Source organism: Phoxinus phoxinus, assembly GCF_949152265.1.
Source record: "Phoxinus phoxinus genome assembly, chromosome: 23".
Taxonomy (NCBI): Eukaryota; Metazoa; Chordata; class Actinopteri; order Cypriniformes; family Leuciscidae; genus Phoxinus; species Phoxinus phoxinus.
This window is the reverse complement of record NC_136898.1, coordinates 8977571-8996924: the sequence shown is the minus strand read 5'-3', so window position 1 is coordinate 8996924 and position 19354 is coordinate 8977571. Positions and strand designations below refer to the sequence as shown.

Sequence of the window (19354 nt, the reverse complement as noted above, 5' to 3'; positions counted from 1 at the left end):
TTTTATAGTGATTCAGAAGATTTCTTTTCCAAATAAATCCCGTTCTTTTGTGCCTTCTGCATAAAACAAAATGTTTTATGGTTTGCACAAAAATATTAAGCAGCGAAATGATAATTATAAGAAATTAATCCACATACTAGAATGATTTCTGAAGAATCATGCGACAATGAAGACTGGAGAAATTATCCTGAAAATTCAGCTTTGCCATCACAGGAATAAATTACATTTCAAAATGTATTCAAATAGAAAGGTTATTTTAAATTGTAATAATATTTCCCAATACTGTATTTTTGATCAAATAAATGCAGCCTGGGTGAAAATAAGAGACTTCTTCTGAGTGGTAAATGAAACACTCATTAATGAAGACCAATGGCAAAAGGACATTCGTAAAATGAGAGCTTTATTGATATCAGATTAAAATACTGATTCCAAATTTATCTCACATACTTTTCTCTTTGAAAAAAAGAATCTGAAATCATATATATATAAAAAAGTTGGAATTGGTGGAGCGGTCCCACATAAACGATAAATACAAAGATGTAAGATTGAGTGCTAAAACAATACATGATGACGATCATAAATACACACTCAATAAAATAAGACATTATATGTTAACTTCCACAACACCTAAATCATTGAAAATCGACTTGTTCTGCACAAGACAATACAACTGAACCAAACGACACGCAACGATGTGACTAAAACAGGAAATCAAACTCGGTTTGGTCAGCGTATAGTTGATGAAAGAGTCTTTGGTTGCGCCAAGGCTTTTTATTTACGAGCCCCTGCTGGATTTACCTCGTTCGACGGCCACATTTACAAGCCGTCAAACTCGTTCTTCTGCAAATCACGTGGTGAGAAAGTCTGGTTTACCACATGATTTGTGGTTTTATGGCGGGAATTAATGAGACCGAATGGGACATCACAGGCTGTAAGAACGCCTCAGTTCCCTTTCAGAGCTGCAGCTGGGGCTAAAGACTTGGCTCTAGCTAATGTACGCGACCTGTGCCCTATAAATGGCATAAGAATGCCTCATTTACTCCATAATCACATTCAAAAGGAGACAGATCACAATCTGGAGAGGAAGTGTACGTTCAAACCTCTATCAAACTTTGCTACTTCCGCTATACGAAGTCAAAGACCACTGTGGTTGCTACGGTTTACCATACGCGTAACGTCCCTAAAACCACGTCAAAAATCAATAAATATACGTATAAATAAACAACATGGAAATGATAAAGACAAAACTGGAAGAAATAAAGACACGTAAGACGTGAGGGAAACAAATGGATGTCGCTTCCGTTTGAGTGTGTTTTTGCCTCGTTTAAAACACGAATGAGTTAAAAGGTGCCGTGCTAAATGGGTTCGTCTTTAACCCTTCTTTTACCATGGATCCAGCCATTAGTTAAACCTGAGCGTGGGGAAAAAACTGTGACCGTGGCCACCCCAGAGGAAAGCAAATGTCGATTTGTGCCTCAATTTGCACTCCCTTGAATAGAATAGGAAAATACTCACATAATATAAACACTTGGTGTCTAGCTGGCACACATTCGTCCAGTCAAACGCGTATAAATACACACACGGGATGGGGGTAGCGCTGCTGCTGCTATGAACCTCGCACCCTCAAGGTTTAGAGGTGTGTGTCAGGTAGATAGATTTCCAGGAAGGAAGTTACAGCCAGATAATGAAGCTAATTATTCATATGCTGCATGTCTCTTTCCAGCGTTTATGGGCCGTGAGGAGGGGGGGGCTCAGGGTCTTCAGTCCCACCCGTTGTCCTTGATCATGTGGGCCAGCTCGATGATGAATTTGCCCTCCTTGTACTTCTGACTGCTTTCGAAGGCATGCTCCTAATGGAAAGAAGAAGAGGGAGGGAGAGAGAAAAACAAACGGTCAAGAGAACAAGCGTGTGGTCACCTCAAAGTCAAGATCTGTGGAGCCAAAAATAATGGACAGCTGCTGGGGAGCTTTTCTGGATATGTCCATCAAATATAACAACTTTAAATAGCAGTATTAGAAGAGATATATGTGCTGTAAAACAAGTGCCAACTTCTAAATCTATTCCGATATGATTATTCTTTAAATTGAACGTTAATTAATTACTTTGAAAATAGCAATGTCTTGAACACCTCTTTTATAATGAATTAACAATAATTTTAATATACGTGGTCAAATACTTCTTTTTTTTTTTTTTAAAGACAAAAAGTGTTTTTCACTGCTTGGCCATCTACTAGGCTGACAAGATGAGAAAAATTCAAAGCCAATATATTTCAATAATACTGTTTTGTCTCGGAAAGCACAACGTACTCAAAGGTTTTCAGGAGTAGATTAGTGACGTGGGAAGCAGGCCATGAGGTTGTGGAAAAGCCACTTAAAGTATCTCTCTCTCGATGAGTTGTATCCGAGCCTCTAGCTTAAGTTCAAACGTGACACAAGATGAGATATCTCAACTTGTAAGAGTGCATGTCCGGTGTTGAACGATCATGAGTGTTTGTGTGAGGTGTGATCCAGAACTCACGTATTTCCAGCCCAGAGTGGTTTTACAGTTCTCACAGTAGATGTCGGCCACCGCATGGAGACCGGTCAGCAGTACCCTCTCCTCCGCTGGGCCACAGCCCACATTCACCCTGATCCATGAAAAAGAGGATGTCAACATTACATAAAAAATCATGAACATTCTGAAATTATATTTTCCTTGATGCTTTACCACTTTGTATTGCATGGTTAGGACAAACTATAAGACTTACACTGAGTTGAAGAGGTAGGCCCTGCCTTGACTCCCTTGAAAAGACTGCAAAGGAAATAAAACAGACACAAAGATTATTGAATTGGCTGGCATATGTCTTACAAAATGACATCCGAGTAATTGCTGCTCCATTCATGAGGATGGGATTTCCCAGGCCTGATGTAAAGCAGGGCCAGGGTCATATGATGGTGTTGGGAAGCGGTTTGGCCATATGGGCATGGATCAAAAAATCATTAGGGCGGTTTCATTTTGGCTGTGCTATACTGAACAGAATAGCAATGAAGGCTTTCTTTATCTATCTTAAGCTTAAATAACCTACCTGATTGAAACCATGGCAACAATAGGTAAACACTTAAAACATAATACATTAAATGCATGAACATAATCATAAACTCTTTTAGAGTATGTTGGACTCATTTTCTATGAATCAGTTTAAACTGGCTGATCCAATACATCAAAATTAATTAAATTATTAATTCAGATTCAATGATTCAACAGATTTACATGTTAAAAAACATTTTCAGTGTTTTCGAGTAAATTATTTAAAAATATTTAAATCGTTTTTAACCTCAAATATGCTTCAAAACATTTTTAATGAGATGTATACATGAAAACACAAGTGTATATTTAAAGTGTAAGGAAAATATTACATTATATAATGAAAACTAACATTCAAAGGTTTGGAGTCTGTAAGTCTCTTATGCTTACCAATGCTGCATTTATTTTTATTAAAAATATAGTAAAATGTTAAAATATTATTACAATCTAAAATTGTATATAATTTTCAGCATCATTACTCCAGTCTTCAGTGTCCCATGATCCTTCAAAAATCATTCTAATAGGCTGATTTAGTGCTCAAGAAGCATTTCTTATTATTATCAATGGTGAAAACAGTTGCACTGCTTAATTTTTTGTGTGGAAACCGCCTGTTTTTTAATGAATTGATTCAAAATGATGCATTGTTATTCTGTTATGACTTCTTGCATGAAACATTGAATCTATTTGGCTATGACTGTTGGATTGATATTTTCAGTGTTAGTTTTGAGTAAATTCCCTTATTTTTGTATTTAAGAGCTGTCAAAGTAACATTAATTAATAACATTTAAATATGTATTCAGATATATTGATTACATGGCATTTTCAATTGTATATTTTATCAATTGTGTATTCAAAATGACAGCTATCCAAATGCTGTATTACGTTTTCTGTAACACTACCTTATGGTTAAAGTAAAACATTAGCCTCCTAATGTACAAAACTTTATTAACCTACTTTAAGCTACTACATTTATCATGTCGTTCCATTCTGACCTGTATTTAGTATAGAGGGATTCGAACTAATTGAAATCTAATTATCATTTCACCCTCAACTCTTATACGTTCACCCTCATCTTCCCTTGAAACACAAGAAAGCCTTGTCAGACCGGATACCACTGGGTTTATTTAGCAAACACAGTATGTGAACAACTAATGAATGCAGCAAAAACAATATTATCTAATCTGTACAACCTGTAAACACACACACACACACGGTCTATCAGACAGCCAAAACGCTGGGCACAGAATAGTGCTGCATTATGGGTATATGTTGGTGTTCATCTGCGTATACTACAGAGACATGCTCTTATTCTTGTGGCACACAAAAGCTGAAACGATGACCTGCTTCCCTTTATCCTTGATTGTGTGTCATGTACGTCAGGCAGCCGAGTGCCTTATCGACCCACATTCTGCCTGCACACACACTCCATGCACAGACAAAAGGCAAACTGGCACGCACAATGTTGTTCACATTATGAATTACAGGTGCTATTAATAATCCTTGACACATATTTCTCCACCCACATACATAATGACACACACCTCACAAACAGGCCCCATATGGTGTTTTAAAAGTGTGCCAGTCTGTGCACATGTGGTACAATGAATTTGTAACTATGTAGCTTACTAATGTTAACAAATAAAACCTGATTAAAGTGTTACCAAAACTATTTACACTACCGCTCAAAAGTTTGTGGTTAATAATATTTTTGAAAAAATGCTTTTGAAATAACAAAATGCTCACCAAGGCTACATTTATTTGATCAAAAATACAATAAAAATAGTAATATTGTGAAATATTATTACAATTGAAAATCAATTTTCTACTTTAATATATTTTAAAATGTAATTTATTTCTGGGATGGAAAGTTTAATTTTCTCGTCTCCTTACTCACGTCTTCAGTGTCACATGATCCTTCAGAAATCATTCTATTATGGAGACTTGGTACTCAAAAAACATTTCTTATAATTACCGATGTTAAAAACAGTAGTGCTGCTGAATATTTTTGTGAAAACTGTGATCATTTTTCTCAGGTTTCTTTGATTAATAGAAAATTCAAAAGAAAATCATTTATTTGAGATGAAATATTTTGAAACAATGTCTTTACCATTACCTTTTCATCAATTTAATGCATCCTTGCTGAATAAAATCATTAATTTCTTTAAGAAAAACATCTTACTGACCCCAAACTGATGCATACAAATATATAAAGATTATTATAAACTGTTTTTAAGCTCACATTACACAAATACATACAGATAAATTGATATCTGTATTTTAGGTCAGGCATTAGTACAAAGCATTGAAAATATACAAATGAGCTTTTGCATTTTTAATGACTTTTGTTATTCCATGATATATGTTATTGTCTTCGATCATGTGCAACTAATTTAAACATCCCAAAAACATGTTGTAGTGTTTCACGACCCTTTAACAGGAAGTCAAGCAGGATGTCTAAAACTGAAGCACTGAATTAATTGTAAGTAACTGTCGTGGTCTGAGGTTACGTACAGGTTTTGCTAAAAGAGACAGACTACCTTTGAGATGAGCTCATCGTGATTGGCCAGGTGTGCTCGGCAGTGAATGCAGCTGTAGGTGCGATGGCAGTTGGGCAGGTAGGCCTGAAAGGTTTTGGAGCGTGTCATGGTGACCGTGGCGGGGGAGACGGCACGGGGGCGGAGCAGGAAGGGTCGGGCAGTCCAGGACGACTCACTGGAGAAACAGTGGAGCACACAGGTGAGGGCCGTGGTGACGCTTCAGGAGAGAGGAGAGCACACCTGTGAGGAACACACACACACTTGTGAATATTATTACAATCTAAAATGTTATATATTTTTAAATGTAATTTATTCTTGTGATGGCAAAGCTGAATTTTCAGCAGCCGCTACTCGAGTCTTCAGTGTCACATGATCATTCAGAAATCATTTTGACATGCTGATTCGCTGCTCAAGAATATATATATTTTTCAATGTTGAAAACAGTTGTGCTGCTTAATATTTTTGTGGAAAATTCTAAAGTTTGGGGTAAGAAAGATGAAAAAAAAAATGCTATTTTATTCAGCAAAGATGCATGATAAAAATGACACTAGAGAAATTCATAGCCTTGGTGAGCAGAGACTTCTTTCAAAAACATCAACAAATCTTACTTATTCCAAATTTTTGACTAGTAGTGAAGGCATTCAGAAATCATCATATTTATGACATCACTACCATAAGCATATTAACATGAGCATGCACATTTACATCTAATTTACATAACATCTTATTTACATATGAACCTATTTAAGATGCAATCACAAAAACATCTATTTGTATCAAAAAGAGCAAGGAAAAATAATTATGAAAAAAACAACAACAACATTAGGACTGGCTTTGTGCAAGAAACCTGACTTGGTTTATGTCACAAAAGCATAGTGGCCCGTTAAAGACAATGCTGTAAATAAATAATGAATAAATGTTAAATAACATTCTACGGTGTATTCACACATTTTAGGCGTCATAAATGATGCAGATTGATGTCCAAAACTGAGTGTACGTCAGCAAGAAACACAGACAGTGAATGCAGCAGACGTCATTCACAGGAAAGCAGTGCAAATACGCATGAATCAGAGTATCTGTGAGCTGTTGTCTGACAGCTAACTGTGATTGTGTGGTCGCGCGTTCATCCTGCCCTTGGGTTAGAAGGGGTCAGAGCTGTATCAGAGGCGGCTTTTAATGCAGAGGGCTGGAGACCTGCCAATGACGTGGACTCAAACACACAGAGATAGCCAGAAACACCCCAACGCGTATGATTTCAATGCTCATTTCTGTTCAACCGATTCATCCCTAAAAAAACTTTTTTCTGTAGCTAGCGGTTTTCCAAAGTTACTAGCCACTCAGCATTTTCACTGGCCACAAATATGACATCGATACCATGGGGATAAACTGCCAAAAACTGTCGATATTTTTAATATTATCTCATAATTTGGCAGCAAGCTGTTGTCACTTTAAAACCTGATGCACGGATCCATTTTACTGAAACACGCGTTTTCTTTCTCAACTGCTTACGTTCACTTAAAACATAATTGACTGTGTTAACGAGAATACTCGCCAAGGCTGGGATTTTGACATTATTGTGTGTGTATTTGATGGTTTAAGTGCAATAAACAGTGAAAAAGAACTCAATTTAGTACAGAGAGGCGGCTTTATGTGCGCGCACTTTGGGTGTGAGCACAAAATCTTTGTGAATAAGTAAAATTATGCAAATTATCACGCTGAAATTCAAGCCCAGTAACACCAACAATATTCATCAAATGAAATGAGTGAGGGGAGGCAGGTATGTGTGTCAACTCACTGTGAGAGAGAGAGAGAGAGAGAGAGAGAGAGAGAGAGAGAGAGAGGGGGGGGGGGGGGGGGTGTAACTATCCTGCGGAAAATTAGTATTGGAAGCGTTTCCGATATTTCAGTATTGATATGTATCGAAAAATTGACCATTACATTGCACTTTTTTAAAAGACTACAATTTATTTATTTTTAAATTATATACAATTCAAAAGGTGTTATTGTCAAGCTCTGGTTAAGATGAAATGTTGTTAAAGGAGTAGTTGATGTACTATGCAAAATTGAACTTTTATTCAGATTATCAGATTATCATTGTGGCTCTCAAATCTTAAAGTTGATAAATGATAGGCTTTTAACTACTTTCATGGTGCTTTGTTGTCCCTTTTGGAGCTTGACATCCTCTGGTCACTATTTCCTTTAAGTGTGTGGAAAAGAGCAGCATGAACATCATTCTAAACATCTCCTTTTCAGTCATACAGGTTTAGAATGACATGAGGGTGCGTTAATGATGACATAATTGTCATTTTTGGTTGAAATAATAACCCTTCAGGGTACACAAATGTGATGTGATTTCCTGAATCCAATGAATAAGTTTGAAATCTTGACTCGTTTTGTGCCCTTTACTTCATTGTGGCACGTTGGCAGCTTTTCTCCTGTTGAGGCAGCAGTTTTGGACGAGATTTAAGGCAGAACTAATTACCAAAAGAATCCGCAGGCATCTCATTTAATTACCCAGAAGCGCGGACAGCTATTCGCGAGATCGAAAAAGGGCCTTGTGAGTGACATCATCAGATATTCGAATTCCAACCACATCTCAGCAAACCGACGTAATTATCACATAAACAAAAGCATTTGTTGGCTGTTGTGACTCAGCAAAGTCAGCAAAAACCCTGCTGAGGTCATCAAGCATATATTTAGAAGAGGACAAATGTTTAAATGTCTATTACAATGCCAATACTAATGAAAACACTGAACAATAAGGTTTCACTTGTTAACATTGACTACATAGTTAACGTGAACTAATGACAAACTACTTCTGCAACATTTATTAATCTTAGCTGATGTTAACTAACGCATTAACTAAAGTTAACAAATGAGACCTTATTGTAAAGTGTTACTATTCAAACAAAGCCAAGTGGCTAAGCTCGCTCAAGGAATAAATTCTTTTTTTAGACACCACATGAACTCAATGACTCTGTTGCAAATTAAATTAGACAACTCAACAAAAAAAAAAAGGCCTGCAAATAAGGTTTCCTGGGAAGCTATTTGTAATTCTGTGATTATATTTGTTTTGGCACAGATGCGATCAAACAGGCCTTATAAAAGTACAGCCAGAGAGCGTATTCTAGACAGCAGCATGAGACTTGAAATCTGACTCTCCTTAGCATAACTAAGCACCATTGTGTTTGCTCTGCCATTAGGAACTCTGTATAATTTGACCAAATGATACAGCAGCATCACTTTCGACATCATTTCCTCATGCGACTTCGAACACGATTACACAGGATCCACAAAGGATGGATGCGGTGCGGGTATATAGCTAATTGGAAGTAAAACGATTAAGAGGTACATTTATGGGAGATGCAGGGGCTGGAATTCATTCGGATCTCGACAGATGAGATGAAGATAAACGCCTGTCGCCGATATAATTACTGAGGTCATAATCACAGAAATGGTGGCCACTCTGTCTCTGTCTACTTTGTCTGTTTACCATTCCAAATTAGTCTGGAGCAGACCAACCAAACACATTTATAATGAACAGATCTCATTCATCAAGTGTCCAAACATGGCATATCTTTCTTCTTCTTCTGACTACACACTCAACAAACAAATCTAATATACGGTAGACTGCGGTTACAAATCCAAGACTGCAGTTATTGCTTGAATATGAGGGGAAATGCATATGCCAGTGATACACTTTTAAAAATAAAGGTTCCAATAGGGGGGTTTTGTATAGCGATGCAATAAAAGAACCATTTTGGTTTTCCCATTAACTATTTCAGTGAACAGTTCTTAAAAGAACATTTTTTTCTTAATGTGAAGAACATTTTAATAATCTAAAGAAACTTTTCATGCTATAAAGAACCTTTTGTGCAATGGAAAGGCTTTGTGGATGTTAAATGTTCTTCATGGAACCATCAATGCCAATAAAGAACCTTTATTTTTACGAGTGTATGGTGGTTAGACCCCAAACAAACTATATACATATACATATAAAGATAATCTTTGAGAGATAATGTTTTTTTTTGTTTAGTTTTTTCTTTCTTGTTTTGGAATTCATGATTTCCCCCCAATAACTTGGTCTGTTTTCAATTGTATAATATTGTTAAATCAATATCATCTCCATCCCAAAGTATTACACTAACACAAATCAGACAAATACCTGTTTTTAATAAAAATGTCTGTTATGCAACAATAACACATGGTGCAGCAGGTACATCAGCACAAAAAATCTTCTGTTAATAAATGGCTTTGTTTGTTTCCTTGTTTAACTTAGAACATCATAAAAAGTCCTGTGCATTTCAGGCAGTAAGAGGACATCTAAACAGACAACAAGGACCCCCGGACAGGTGGCGAATCCCCCCCCCCTCTCTCCCCCCAATCTTTCACATAATACACAGCAGGCTGCTCTCATAATAGCACCTTTTTTTGCTGTCCTTTGAAATCTGTCAGCACAAATAAAAGCCCCTGCTGCGTACACACATATGCTGTGATATTTAGCTCTAACTAAATTGTCGTTTATACATCTGATGGATTACCACTTTATTTTACAGTTTCCCTGTTAAAGTAATTACAATAGTACACAAATACAAGCGTCTCTTGAAAATGATTTAATCCGTACTGCTTAGTAAACGCACACTCAATTATGCAAACACAAATAAAGAGAGACCTAACGTTAAAATAAATGTTTCAAATGGTACATTTTTAATATGCAAGCTGCATTTGAGAGCCAAATACAGAGAAAATACAAATGCCCTCTAAATTAATACATTTTATATTTGATCACATACCGGCTTTCTAAAGGCCGGTAATGCAAATTCATCCCCAAGTATAACGGCACCTATGCAAACCTCTCAAGCTCATGATCATACGCTAACAGCATGAACCTACAGGAATACCCATGAATGTGCAATGCAAGCATCAACACTGAAAGGAACAGTGTTGTAAACAGAGAGGGTCAGATGGAGAGACGGAGGGATGGATCCAGGTCAGACGAGTGTGTGTGTGGGTGTCAGTGAGCCAGCTTCTATGTAGGCCATAGTAGATGCCACCAGTCTGACGGTGCAGATGGCAGCACCAGCTCAGCACCTCTGGCAATCACTTCCTTGAAAACACCCAAAGCTAAACCAATTCAGAAAAGCCAGCTTTAAAATGACAACAAGCCTGAGTGTCACTTACTTATGTTGTGGTAACAAAACAGTACAATATCAGTATGCAAAATATTAAAAAGCCACAATTGAATTTAAGTTATCTAGCCATCTAAGAACAAGTGTATATGTATAAAAAAATGGTAGGTAAGATCATGAGTGTATTTAAGTACACAATACATTGATAAACATGATCAATGATCTTGTGTGCAATGATCTTAATATGCAATGTGTAGCATGAACACTTACTATTTTATAAGACCATTTTCATGCTTTTTTATATGCAAACCGCATATATTGCAAAATTAAAATTAAGTGAAACATAAATGTACTTATTTTAAATAAGCATTGTTAAATTCATAAAAGCCGTGTTGATGGTGAATGACACATGCATAAACAGATATTTCTCCTGATACTTTTGTTGGTAGTCTGGCATTAGTGCCATACTAATTATGTAATAGTCTAGATACAATGCACACTTTTGGAACACAGATGTTAGGTATAATTATTGACATTTTAACTATGCAATGATGCATTGATGTACTGTATATAACAGTTATATATATTATGTCTTAAATCCAGAAGTTATTATTGTCACTACAAGTTTTACTCCAAACCGAATCAATAAGTTCACAGAATTGAAAAGGTTAAATTGTAGTGAGCTGTCATACTGCACGATAACAAATAACGCACATTCCATTTTTAAAAGTCTAACTTCATATAAAGGAGCCACTAAAAGCATTATGATTGTACAGATATTACCTTTGAATGGAAAAGACGCGCAGGTCGAACTCTCTCCCTCTTTAAAACGGCACCTTCATGCAAAACAGGCGATCATTCTTCATAACACAAAGTTTGCAGGTATCTTCATCAGCCACGCACCTCGGTAGCAGCAGCACTCTGTAAATACAGCACCGTTGCTCATCGGGCCTCGCATTACAAGCTCCTAGTTTGATTGACAGCCAGGCCAGCCAATAAATTACACAAAGCGGCCTAGCAACAATACTCTGATTGGCCAACCTAAAAAGTGGACGGACCAATGAACGAGCGCAGAGAATATACGGGCGAAAAACCAAAACATTCCTTATCTTTGTGATGTGTCAGTGACAAACATGATAAATAATAAATAACTAAAAGCGAAAGTAAGTCTTGACAAACGTTAAACTCAGAATATAAAGTATTTTTTAAGATATTCCAATTGTCAGTCTGTATATTACTCTCACGTGAGAATGTCAAAGATGTACTAGTCAGTTGGCAGATCATAACTAAATAGCGCCTCTCTGTGTCGTGTTTTCACGCTCTAATTTATTAAAAATTGACGCTTTTGCAACAAAATAGATTCATATTGCAATATCCTTACTTAGGAACAAGTGTTTAAGCTTTTTTTGAAATCTTATTTTACTCAGGTAAAGAATTATTTATAGCATAAACCTCAAAAAGTTGCAGAAAAAGCAATAATTGCAGAAAATCTAGTGAACACTTTTTTAAAATACACATTTAAAACTTTAGTAATTTCAGTTTAAAAAAATCATATTGTAGTTTTGTAATGACATTGTTCACCTTCAGTTTTTTTCTCACTGCATTTTTTTATTTACTGTAAACAACATTCCTTAATTTGTTTGCTTGTATTTACAGCCACGATTGTTTGTACAATTGTGTTAAAAAAGAAAGAAAGAACTGCCACAAGAAAAAGCAAAGAAGCATGGTGAAAACAAAATGCGTAATATCAAGAGAAAATCTTCGGTGTCCTCGTCCTATGGATGTCTCAATGGTGCGTTTAAGTGCAGAATCTGTGTTTTTTGTTACTGTGGAGTTGAACTAGTAGTGTTGGCACGCAGAACACCTCTCAGCACCCTGAAGTTTGCCAGCGGCTGGTTCTCCTTCGGAGGGTAGCATGGTCCACGATCTGTCACGTAGGCATAAGGGAAGCGTAGCACCCAGAGTCCATCAGGTGGCAGCACCACCTCAGGTTGCTCCGGATGGAAGATAGGACAGGGAGGAGGACCTGGCTGGACCTAGGAGAGAAGAGAAGTACAGAATAATATACTTTAATGGAGAAAATGTGGATAATACGGGTGGTATTCTTCATTAATAATTTGAGATTTAATTCATTGGCTTATTAACATATTGTACCTGTGGGTTTAGGACAATCTCAAGAGGAGCATCAGGAATGACGACAAAAAGACGAGCCAGCTGAGCGTAGTGTGGCTTGATCCCTCGTCCTTGAGCTGGAGAAGGAATGTATAAAGGCATGTCAGAATTTAAGCATCTGGTTGCAGGTTCCTTTGGTCCACCTTGCCCAAGCACTTTGACAACTTTATCAGGGCCAGAACTAAGGAAGCGGCGCCCTCTGCTGTCCTCATACTCGAAACCAACAAAAGCACGAGCTACATCATCCCGTCTGCGCCCTCGTCCAATTCCTCCGGCGCTGCCTCGCTTTCCAGCGGATGCTTTATTTGGTGCTGGCCAGGAGGCTGGGCCTCCGTCTAGAGGCTCAAGCGATCCCACATCTTCCTCTGATCGGCTTCGAATGACAACATCCCAGGGCAAGAGGAAAGCGGAGCCTGGGAGGAATCCAGGTTGCTCTAAACCAGTGAGACTGTTGTAGGCCTTAGCTGGACCGATTTTAACAAGAGACCAACTCGAGAACTTGGGCAACAGTCCTTTTGGGCATCCAGAATGAAGCATGCCAGGAAGATACTCCACAGTTGAGGGCTGTCTGTCCACCAAGCTTGGCCTCTTCTCTTGTCCTTCTGCTCCATCACCATATGTTCCAAGGCTGTCCATTGACTGGCCCAAGCTAAGAGCGAGACTTAGACCTGTGCTATCACCAGGTGTGTGAGTGCTAGTCTCTTTCTCCTTTAGACGATCAGCTTCAGCCACTGGAGGTACTTCTACAGGTCTGGGCACCTCTTCACTGACAGGAGCAGGGTCGGGTGTGCTGGCTTGGAAAACCGGGAAATTTATCCTCTCCAACTTTCCACAACATTTCTCCTCAAGCATCTGAAAACGAATGACAGAGAGACGAAGAACAGATTTAAAGCATATGTAATGATTATTTATGGTAGAAAAAATTTGTAGTTACTGACTTGATAGAAGTCGTAGTTGGCAGCCTGGATGTCAAATGGATCTTCTCTTGGAGACTGCTTCTTACCACAGTTACAGGAACTTGTAGATCGACCCCTACTATTGTGGTATAGAATAGGTGGGTTGTGGTCCATTTCTGGCTTCTCACCTGCAATATGAACAAAATAGAGGTTTAGAGATGTATATTCCATGATATGCTGTTGATTAACACAGAAAACAGTTTAGTAACCTGAACCTCACAGTTATATTGACAGTTAAGCACTTGTCACATCCCATATTGCTCTAACGACTTAAACTAGAAATTGGATTTTTGTCTGTCAAAGCATTTTCTGTTAGTTTTAAAAAACTGTGCCAAGAGTCGAAATTATTTTCTGTGGTAACTGACACAGCATTCCTCAGATAATTACATTTATCAGAGGCTTTTATCCAAAGCAGCTTATATTGCATTGAAGATATTACACATCGGTTCTTGCATTCCTTGGGAATCATCAAACCCACAACCTTGGCATGCTCTAGCCACAGAAACAAAGTTTAATTGAGAACACTTTTAATACAAATGTAATATCAATAACATCAAACTAACAGTATGAAATGAGCATCAACGTGTTGGGAATCAAGTTGTCAACATTTGTTTCAAGTTTATTTATTTATTTTTAACCAAGGTAAATATAATGCAGATTTGTGAAGTAAAGTAAGAATAATCTAAACCAGAAAGAGCATGGTGCAAGCAGCAACAGCAAGGTAATGATTTGATTCCCATGGAACACATCAACAAAAACATATAGCTTGAATGTAATTTAAGCCAATTTGGATAAGTTGCATCATGTACCAAATGCACACACAGGTGCAACTGTAATCTATTATATGTGCATCTTCACCTGGCTTTGGCAGGAGATGAAACTTGTGTACACAGTGCTGATCCGTAAGGCTGCGCTCCTCACAGAGCTGATGCCCGTTACTCCAGAACTTGTAGCAATCCTCATGGAGCTGTAAGGCGTATCTTTGAAAGGCGACTCCCCTTGCATGCTGGCTGTACACTCGCAGTGCATGTGCCAGTTGATTCTTGTGCACTGTGGTGGTGTAATTATGAGGAAGGTTTGACTGGTACGCACTGTGAGCCAGGGGCAATGCTTTCTGACACCTGTTTTCCGAAAACTTTGCATCTGCGTCAAGGAACCCCTCAAGCACTTTCAGCTGACCCTGCACCTTGAGGGAGATCTCAGCTGCGTCATCCTCACTGCTCTCTATCATGACCTGATAAAGTCTGTTCGCAACATGCACCCATTTGGAATAAGTGGGCAGCTCAAAGTGTGATGGCTGCGGATTGCGACCTACACTGTCATCGAAACCTTTCTTGGTCAATACGAGTTCAACATGCTGAAACAAGAACTCTTTTAAAGTGCAGTCCACTAACTGCCCTCCTGAGGAAAGACTGCTTTCCACATTGAAAGAGGGCTGTCTGTTAGAGTGTCTCATCTGTTGGTATCGCCTTTGCCCGGGCACAGGCGGACCACCTTCGTTCTCTCGCAGGACACAGTTGGACCGCAGGTGCCCCAGGAGAGAGCTGATAGGGTCCTCGTCTGGTCCTGGCACTACATACACAAAAGCCTGGTTGGCAGGAACTGTAAAAAGACAATTACTACTCTGGTTGGTCAGTACACGACTTTTCCTGAATATCCTGTATATCTGATCTTCAAGAGCATGCTGTAGCCGCCTTCTAGGGGAGTGTTTTTTGGGTTTATCTCCTCCAGAGCCATCAGTCCCATTCCCACCCACGCCAGAAGAGCTCACTCTGAGAGCTCCGTTCATTTGGAACACGAATAGCAGACGTGGAGGGCACGGCCGGCAGTTTAACTTCCATTCCTTTGATATGGGCGAATCTTTAATCGCAGCACGCAGCAGGGGAAGCGCTTTCTGACGCAGCGCGTCCAAAGCGCGAAACATCTTATCGTAAGTGACGTCGAACGAACTTGTGGGATGAACCAGCAGAAGAACATGGCATAGCGAGAAGAGATACAGAAGCTGCAAACAGTGATCCTTCTCTGCCGTTTTCCAAAACTCATGCGCTTCTGCATGACCCAAACCCGCCGTCAGCGACTCGCACGCGCGAATAAGCTGGCGGTTGTCTAAAACAGATGTTAATACGAGATATAGCACGCGGTTCTCCTGATTATAATACGCCTGCATCGATGTTCCTCCGCCCGGACTGTCAGTGTCGTCGCTCCCAAAGAGAGAGAAGATGTGTTTATCTGCTAAAGTGTTTATGAGAGAATCTTTGACTGACCCGGGTTGCATTGCGCTTTTCCCAAATATGCCCAATACGCAAACGCCCTCATCTTTGTCGCTGGCGTCTTCTATTATTTCTGACTGTAGCAACGCTCCAATATTCATGGGCATCGCCATTTTCTTCGGAAGTCGGACAGAAACAAGTGGGCGGGACTTGTGTTGAACTGAGCGCAAAATAGAGTCCGGGTGGATACATGAACCAGCACGTTAATGTCCGTACAAAAAAAAAAAAAAAAAAAAGCAGAGCGTAAATAGTGGTTTATGTCTTATAATTTTACAAATAGTATTTATGTTAGCTAAACCTAAAAATATTCAATAATTTTCGGTAATGAAATAAAACTTACTATCTGATATAACTTTAATACTAGGATTGACAAACTGAAATCAAACTAAATGCTGAATAGAAATATAAAAAACACACACATATATGAAAAATATAAAAAATAAACGACAAGCACATAACAAAATGACTAAAACCTAAACTAAAATGAAAAATGCATTATAAAATATAAAAGTAAATTCAGCATTGGCAAATGATGTAATAGTATAAAAATGATACTAAAAAACTATATTTCATAACCCTTTATCTAAATGCACTTGCTTGCTTGTTAATCAAAAACATACAAAATGTGTGTAGGTCCAGTATTTATTAAACGTTTTGTATTCATTGCAATATTTTTTTACATACAAATAAAAGTGGCTTGAGAAAAATATTGCAAAAGACCCTTAAAATATAAAACATTAAGACATGGAAACATCACTTTGGTTGTAACACTCAAAGACCACCTGTAAACAAACAGTAAAACATAGAAATAAGACATCCATCCAGAGTTGTGCTTCAAGTTTTACCACACACGTAAGACAATGGCATATTGAATTTATGGATCAATTTATGGACTTCTCACCTCTGTACACATTTCACAGTATGTAGTACTATATTTTACAGCTGAGTCAGTTCACACATTCCACAAATCATATTCAGTAACAGTGACATTGAGCTGCATATATAATTACGTAGTTCTACTAATTATATAATGAATAATATCTAAAAACGTGCTCATATTGATGTACATTAAATTACCATAAAGTGTGCATTTGCTGTTCTTTATGCTTGCGAGTATGTCTTAAAAAGGGTGTTATGGTATAAAAGGATCAAGGAGCATTTCACATACAAGTATATAAAATAACACAGTAGCGAGTAACATAAAATACTGTCCTGTCACTAAAAAGAGTTATTATAGTACCATGACAGTATGAAAACCGGTAGAAGCTATTAGCACTGTTACAGTAAACATGTAAAAAAGCACACACAAAACAGTTACAAAAAGGCCATGCAAAACACAATGTGCAATAACACTAAAATGGTCCATTTCTTTAGAAAGGCTTGATTGGTGATAGTCCTTTTGTTAAAGCACGCTGTAAAATTATACACAGAATAAAATAAGATTTTTCAGGTCATTAATTAATTGTTTATAGTGCAAGTAAAATTATCTTCTGGTTTAATTTTATCAAGAGACTCATTCACTTAAAAGAATAATAGTAAAATTAAATACTGATATTATGATTAATTTTATGATTTAGCCATTACATACCAGGTGCTGGTTTCCTAACCCTCTGGTCATCTTTGGATCCAGGCTTGAATCAGTCACATCATTCTCTTTGTTACACAGCGGTGTGCCACCAGGACTCCTGAGAATATACCATGTGACAAGCATTAAGCTATATGTGATTTTCTTCAGTTTTAGGCATTTCTTTGCTCTAATTCAAACAATATAGCCTGGTTTCACAGACAAGGCTTTAGTTCAATTAGGACATTTAAGTAGCTTTTATAAACATTCCTTAGAAAAATTGCTTTTAGTTAAAACAGCTCAAACATGCATTTTAGGCTACGTCTACATTAATCCGGATACATTTGAAAACGGCATTTCCGTTTAAAAACACTCAGTCCACACTAGCGTTTTCAGGCGCTTCCTGACGTTTCTGTGTAATAATAAAGTTCACGCAATTCTTCTGACAGGATCATTTTATTTGGCAAAATATCTATAATATTTGGCAAAATATACCATTCAGTGATAGTCCATGTCGCACTCACTCACCATTATATGTTTGGTCTAAAACACAACCGCTCTTATGTATTGCCACAGGACAGCACATGGGAGTCAATTTTCTGTCATCTTTGCAGGACTGCGATATGAAGAGTGTGCAAAGTTTTCAAGTTGTGGCGAGCAGGACGAGGGCCGAGGGCCGTGAGAAAATGGTGCGAGGCCTTAGTCTGGGACTAGGCTAGGCTTAAGCCTTGTCTGTGAAACCAGGGTTATAAAGTAAAGGTGATCTTGCCTGATCAAGTTGACTTTTCGAAGTGGTACCCGAAGACTCATGGGATTTTTGGTTGGTGTCCTACAGAAAACAACAAAAAATTATGAAGCAAAAACAAATGTATCGATTTACAGCAAAATAAACATTTATGCAGAAAATCACCTGCCAAGCCTTGACCTTAACTTCAAGGGGAGGTCAGAATTAGAGCGCCGTAAACGGACTTTCTGCAAGTCTGCAAGTGTGATCAGTGGTGATCTTCTCTCTGGAGACATCTTTAAAAGAATATACCGTCAGATATATATACTCAAATGCAGGATACTATGGAAAATTGAGGACACAATCTTGCACCCACCTGAGTTTTTTGGCCGACAGTCACTTTTTTTTAGTTGTACTGCTTGAAGATCTCGAACAGTCACAGTAACAGGGCCAATTTGCTTCTCCTATTAGTTTGGGTGGGGGGGATTTGAAATTTGAAAATGGTGGCAACCTCCATGGCTTGTTTCCTCAGCAAACGAAGTGAATTGAATTAGATATGACAAAACAGTAATGAACCATTACCTTTAGAGAGCTAGTTTGTGCAGTTTTTTTGGGAATTAAGGACACTTTCGGGGCAGCAAATGTCACTAGGATAGGAGGAGGAGGTGGTGGTGGAGGAGGAGGAGGTGGAAGAAGGGAGAGAGGCAGAGGTGTAGAGTGCTGAACACCATCATGCATTTCACACGGACCGCCTGCACTCTTGGCTTCTCGAGAGAGCTAAAAATAAATATTTTTTAATGCACATTACAAGCACTGGATTCACTGGAAAATACAGAAAATCCTTTTGATCAGTACAGCTGAATTGTTCTAACCTTCAAAGTGGAATGCAATAGTGCCATTTCCCTTTGCAGCTCCTCAACTTTTTGGTGAAGGGATTC

General features: G+C 38.1%; 3 protein-coding genes across 3 annotated transcripts; all 3 read right to left on the bottom strand.

Annotated features, from left to right (window-relative positions):
- Positions 1–384: 384 nt before the first annotated feature.
- On the bottom strand, positions 385–11648 carry ypel2a (yippee-like 2a). The gene is made up of 5 exons (XM_079599632.1): positions 11514–11648; positions 5602–5841; positions 2748–2791; positions 2519–2627; positions 385–1850 (listed from the first exon to the last, which is right to left on the bottom strand). Exons 2-5 carry the CDS (start codon positions 5707–5709, stop codon positions 1761–1763), a joined length of 351 nt encoding a protein of 116 aa, XP_079455758.1. The 5' UTR covers positions 5710–5841; positions 11514–11648; the 3' UTR covers positions 385–1760.
- An 80-nt stretch (positions 11649–11728) lies between these two features.
- smg8 (SMG8 nonsense mediated mRNA decay factor) lies at positions 11729–16304 on the bottom strand. Its single transcript, XM_079599579.1, has 4 exons — positions 14717–16304; positions 13841–13986; positions 12885–13754; positions 11729–12766 (listed from the first exon to the last, which is right to left on the bottom strand). The coding sequence occupies exons 1-4, from the start codon at positions 16239–16241 to the stop codon at positions 12554–12556; spliced, it is 2754 nt and encodes a 917-aa protein (XP_079455705.1). The 5' UTR covers positions 16242–16304; the 3' UTR covers positions 11729–12553.
- A 449-nt stretch (positions 16305–16753) lies between these two features.
- Positions 16754–19348, bottom strand: prr11 (proline rich 11; the record flags this gene model as incomplete). The annotated part of the gene is given in 8 exon segments (XM_079599634.1): positions 16754–17540; positions 17717–17813; positions 18462–18521; positions 18603–18712; positions 18793–18822; positions 18824–18880; positions 18999–19193; positions 19289–19348. Coding segments are annotated over 8 exon segments (651 nt in total), but the record flags the coding sequence as incomplete, so codon positions are not given.
- Between the last annotated feature and the right edge of the window lie 6 nt (positions 19349–19354).

Excerpts from the sequence above, each read along its gene's own strand:
- ypel2a (XM_079599632.1), bottom strand. The coding sequence starts at position 5,709 with ATGACACGCTCCAAAACCTTTCAGGCCTACCTGCCCAACTGCCATCGC. Across the intron at positions 2,792-5,601 it reads ACGATGAGCTCATCTCAAAG|TCTTTTCAAGGGAGTCAAGG; the intron begins GTAGTCTGTCTC and ends TTTCCTTTGCAG. Across the intron at positions 2,628-2,747 it reads GCCTACCTCTTCAACTCAGT|GGTGAATGTGGGCTGTGGCC; the intron begins GTAAGTCTTATA and ends TTCATGGATCAG.
- smg8 (XM_079599579.1), bottom strand. The coding sequence starts at position 16,241 with ATGGCGATGCCCATGAATATTGGAGCGTTGCTACAGTCAGAAATAATA. Across the intron at positions 13,987-14,716 it reads TCATCTCCTGCCAAAGCCAG|GTGAGAAGCCAGAAATGGAC; the intron begins GTGAAGATGCAC and ends TTCATATTGCAG. Across the intron at positions 13,755-13,840 it reads CCAACTACGACTTCTATCAA|ATGCTTGAGGAGAAATGTTG; the intron begins GTCAGTAACTAC and ends ATTCGTTTTCAG.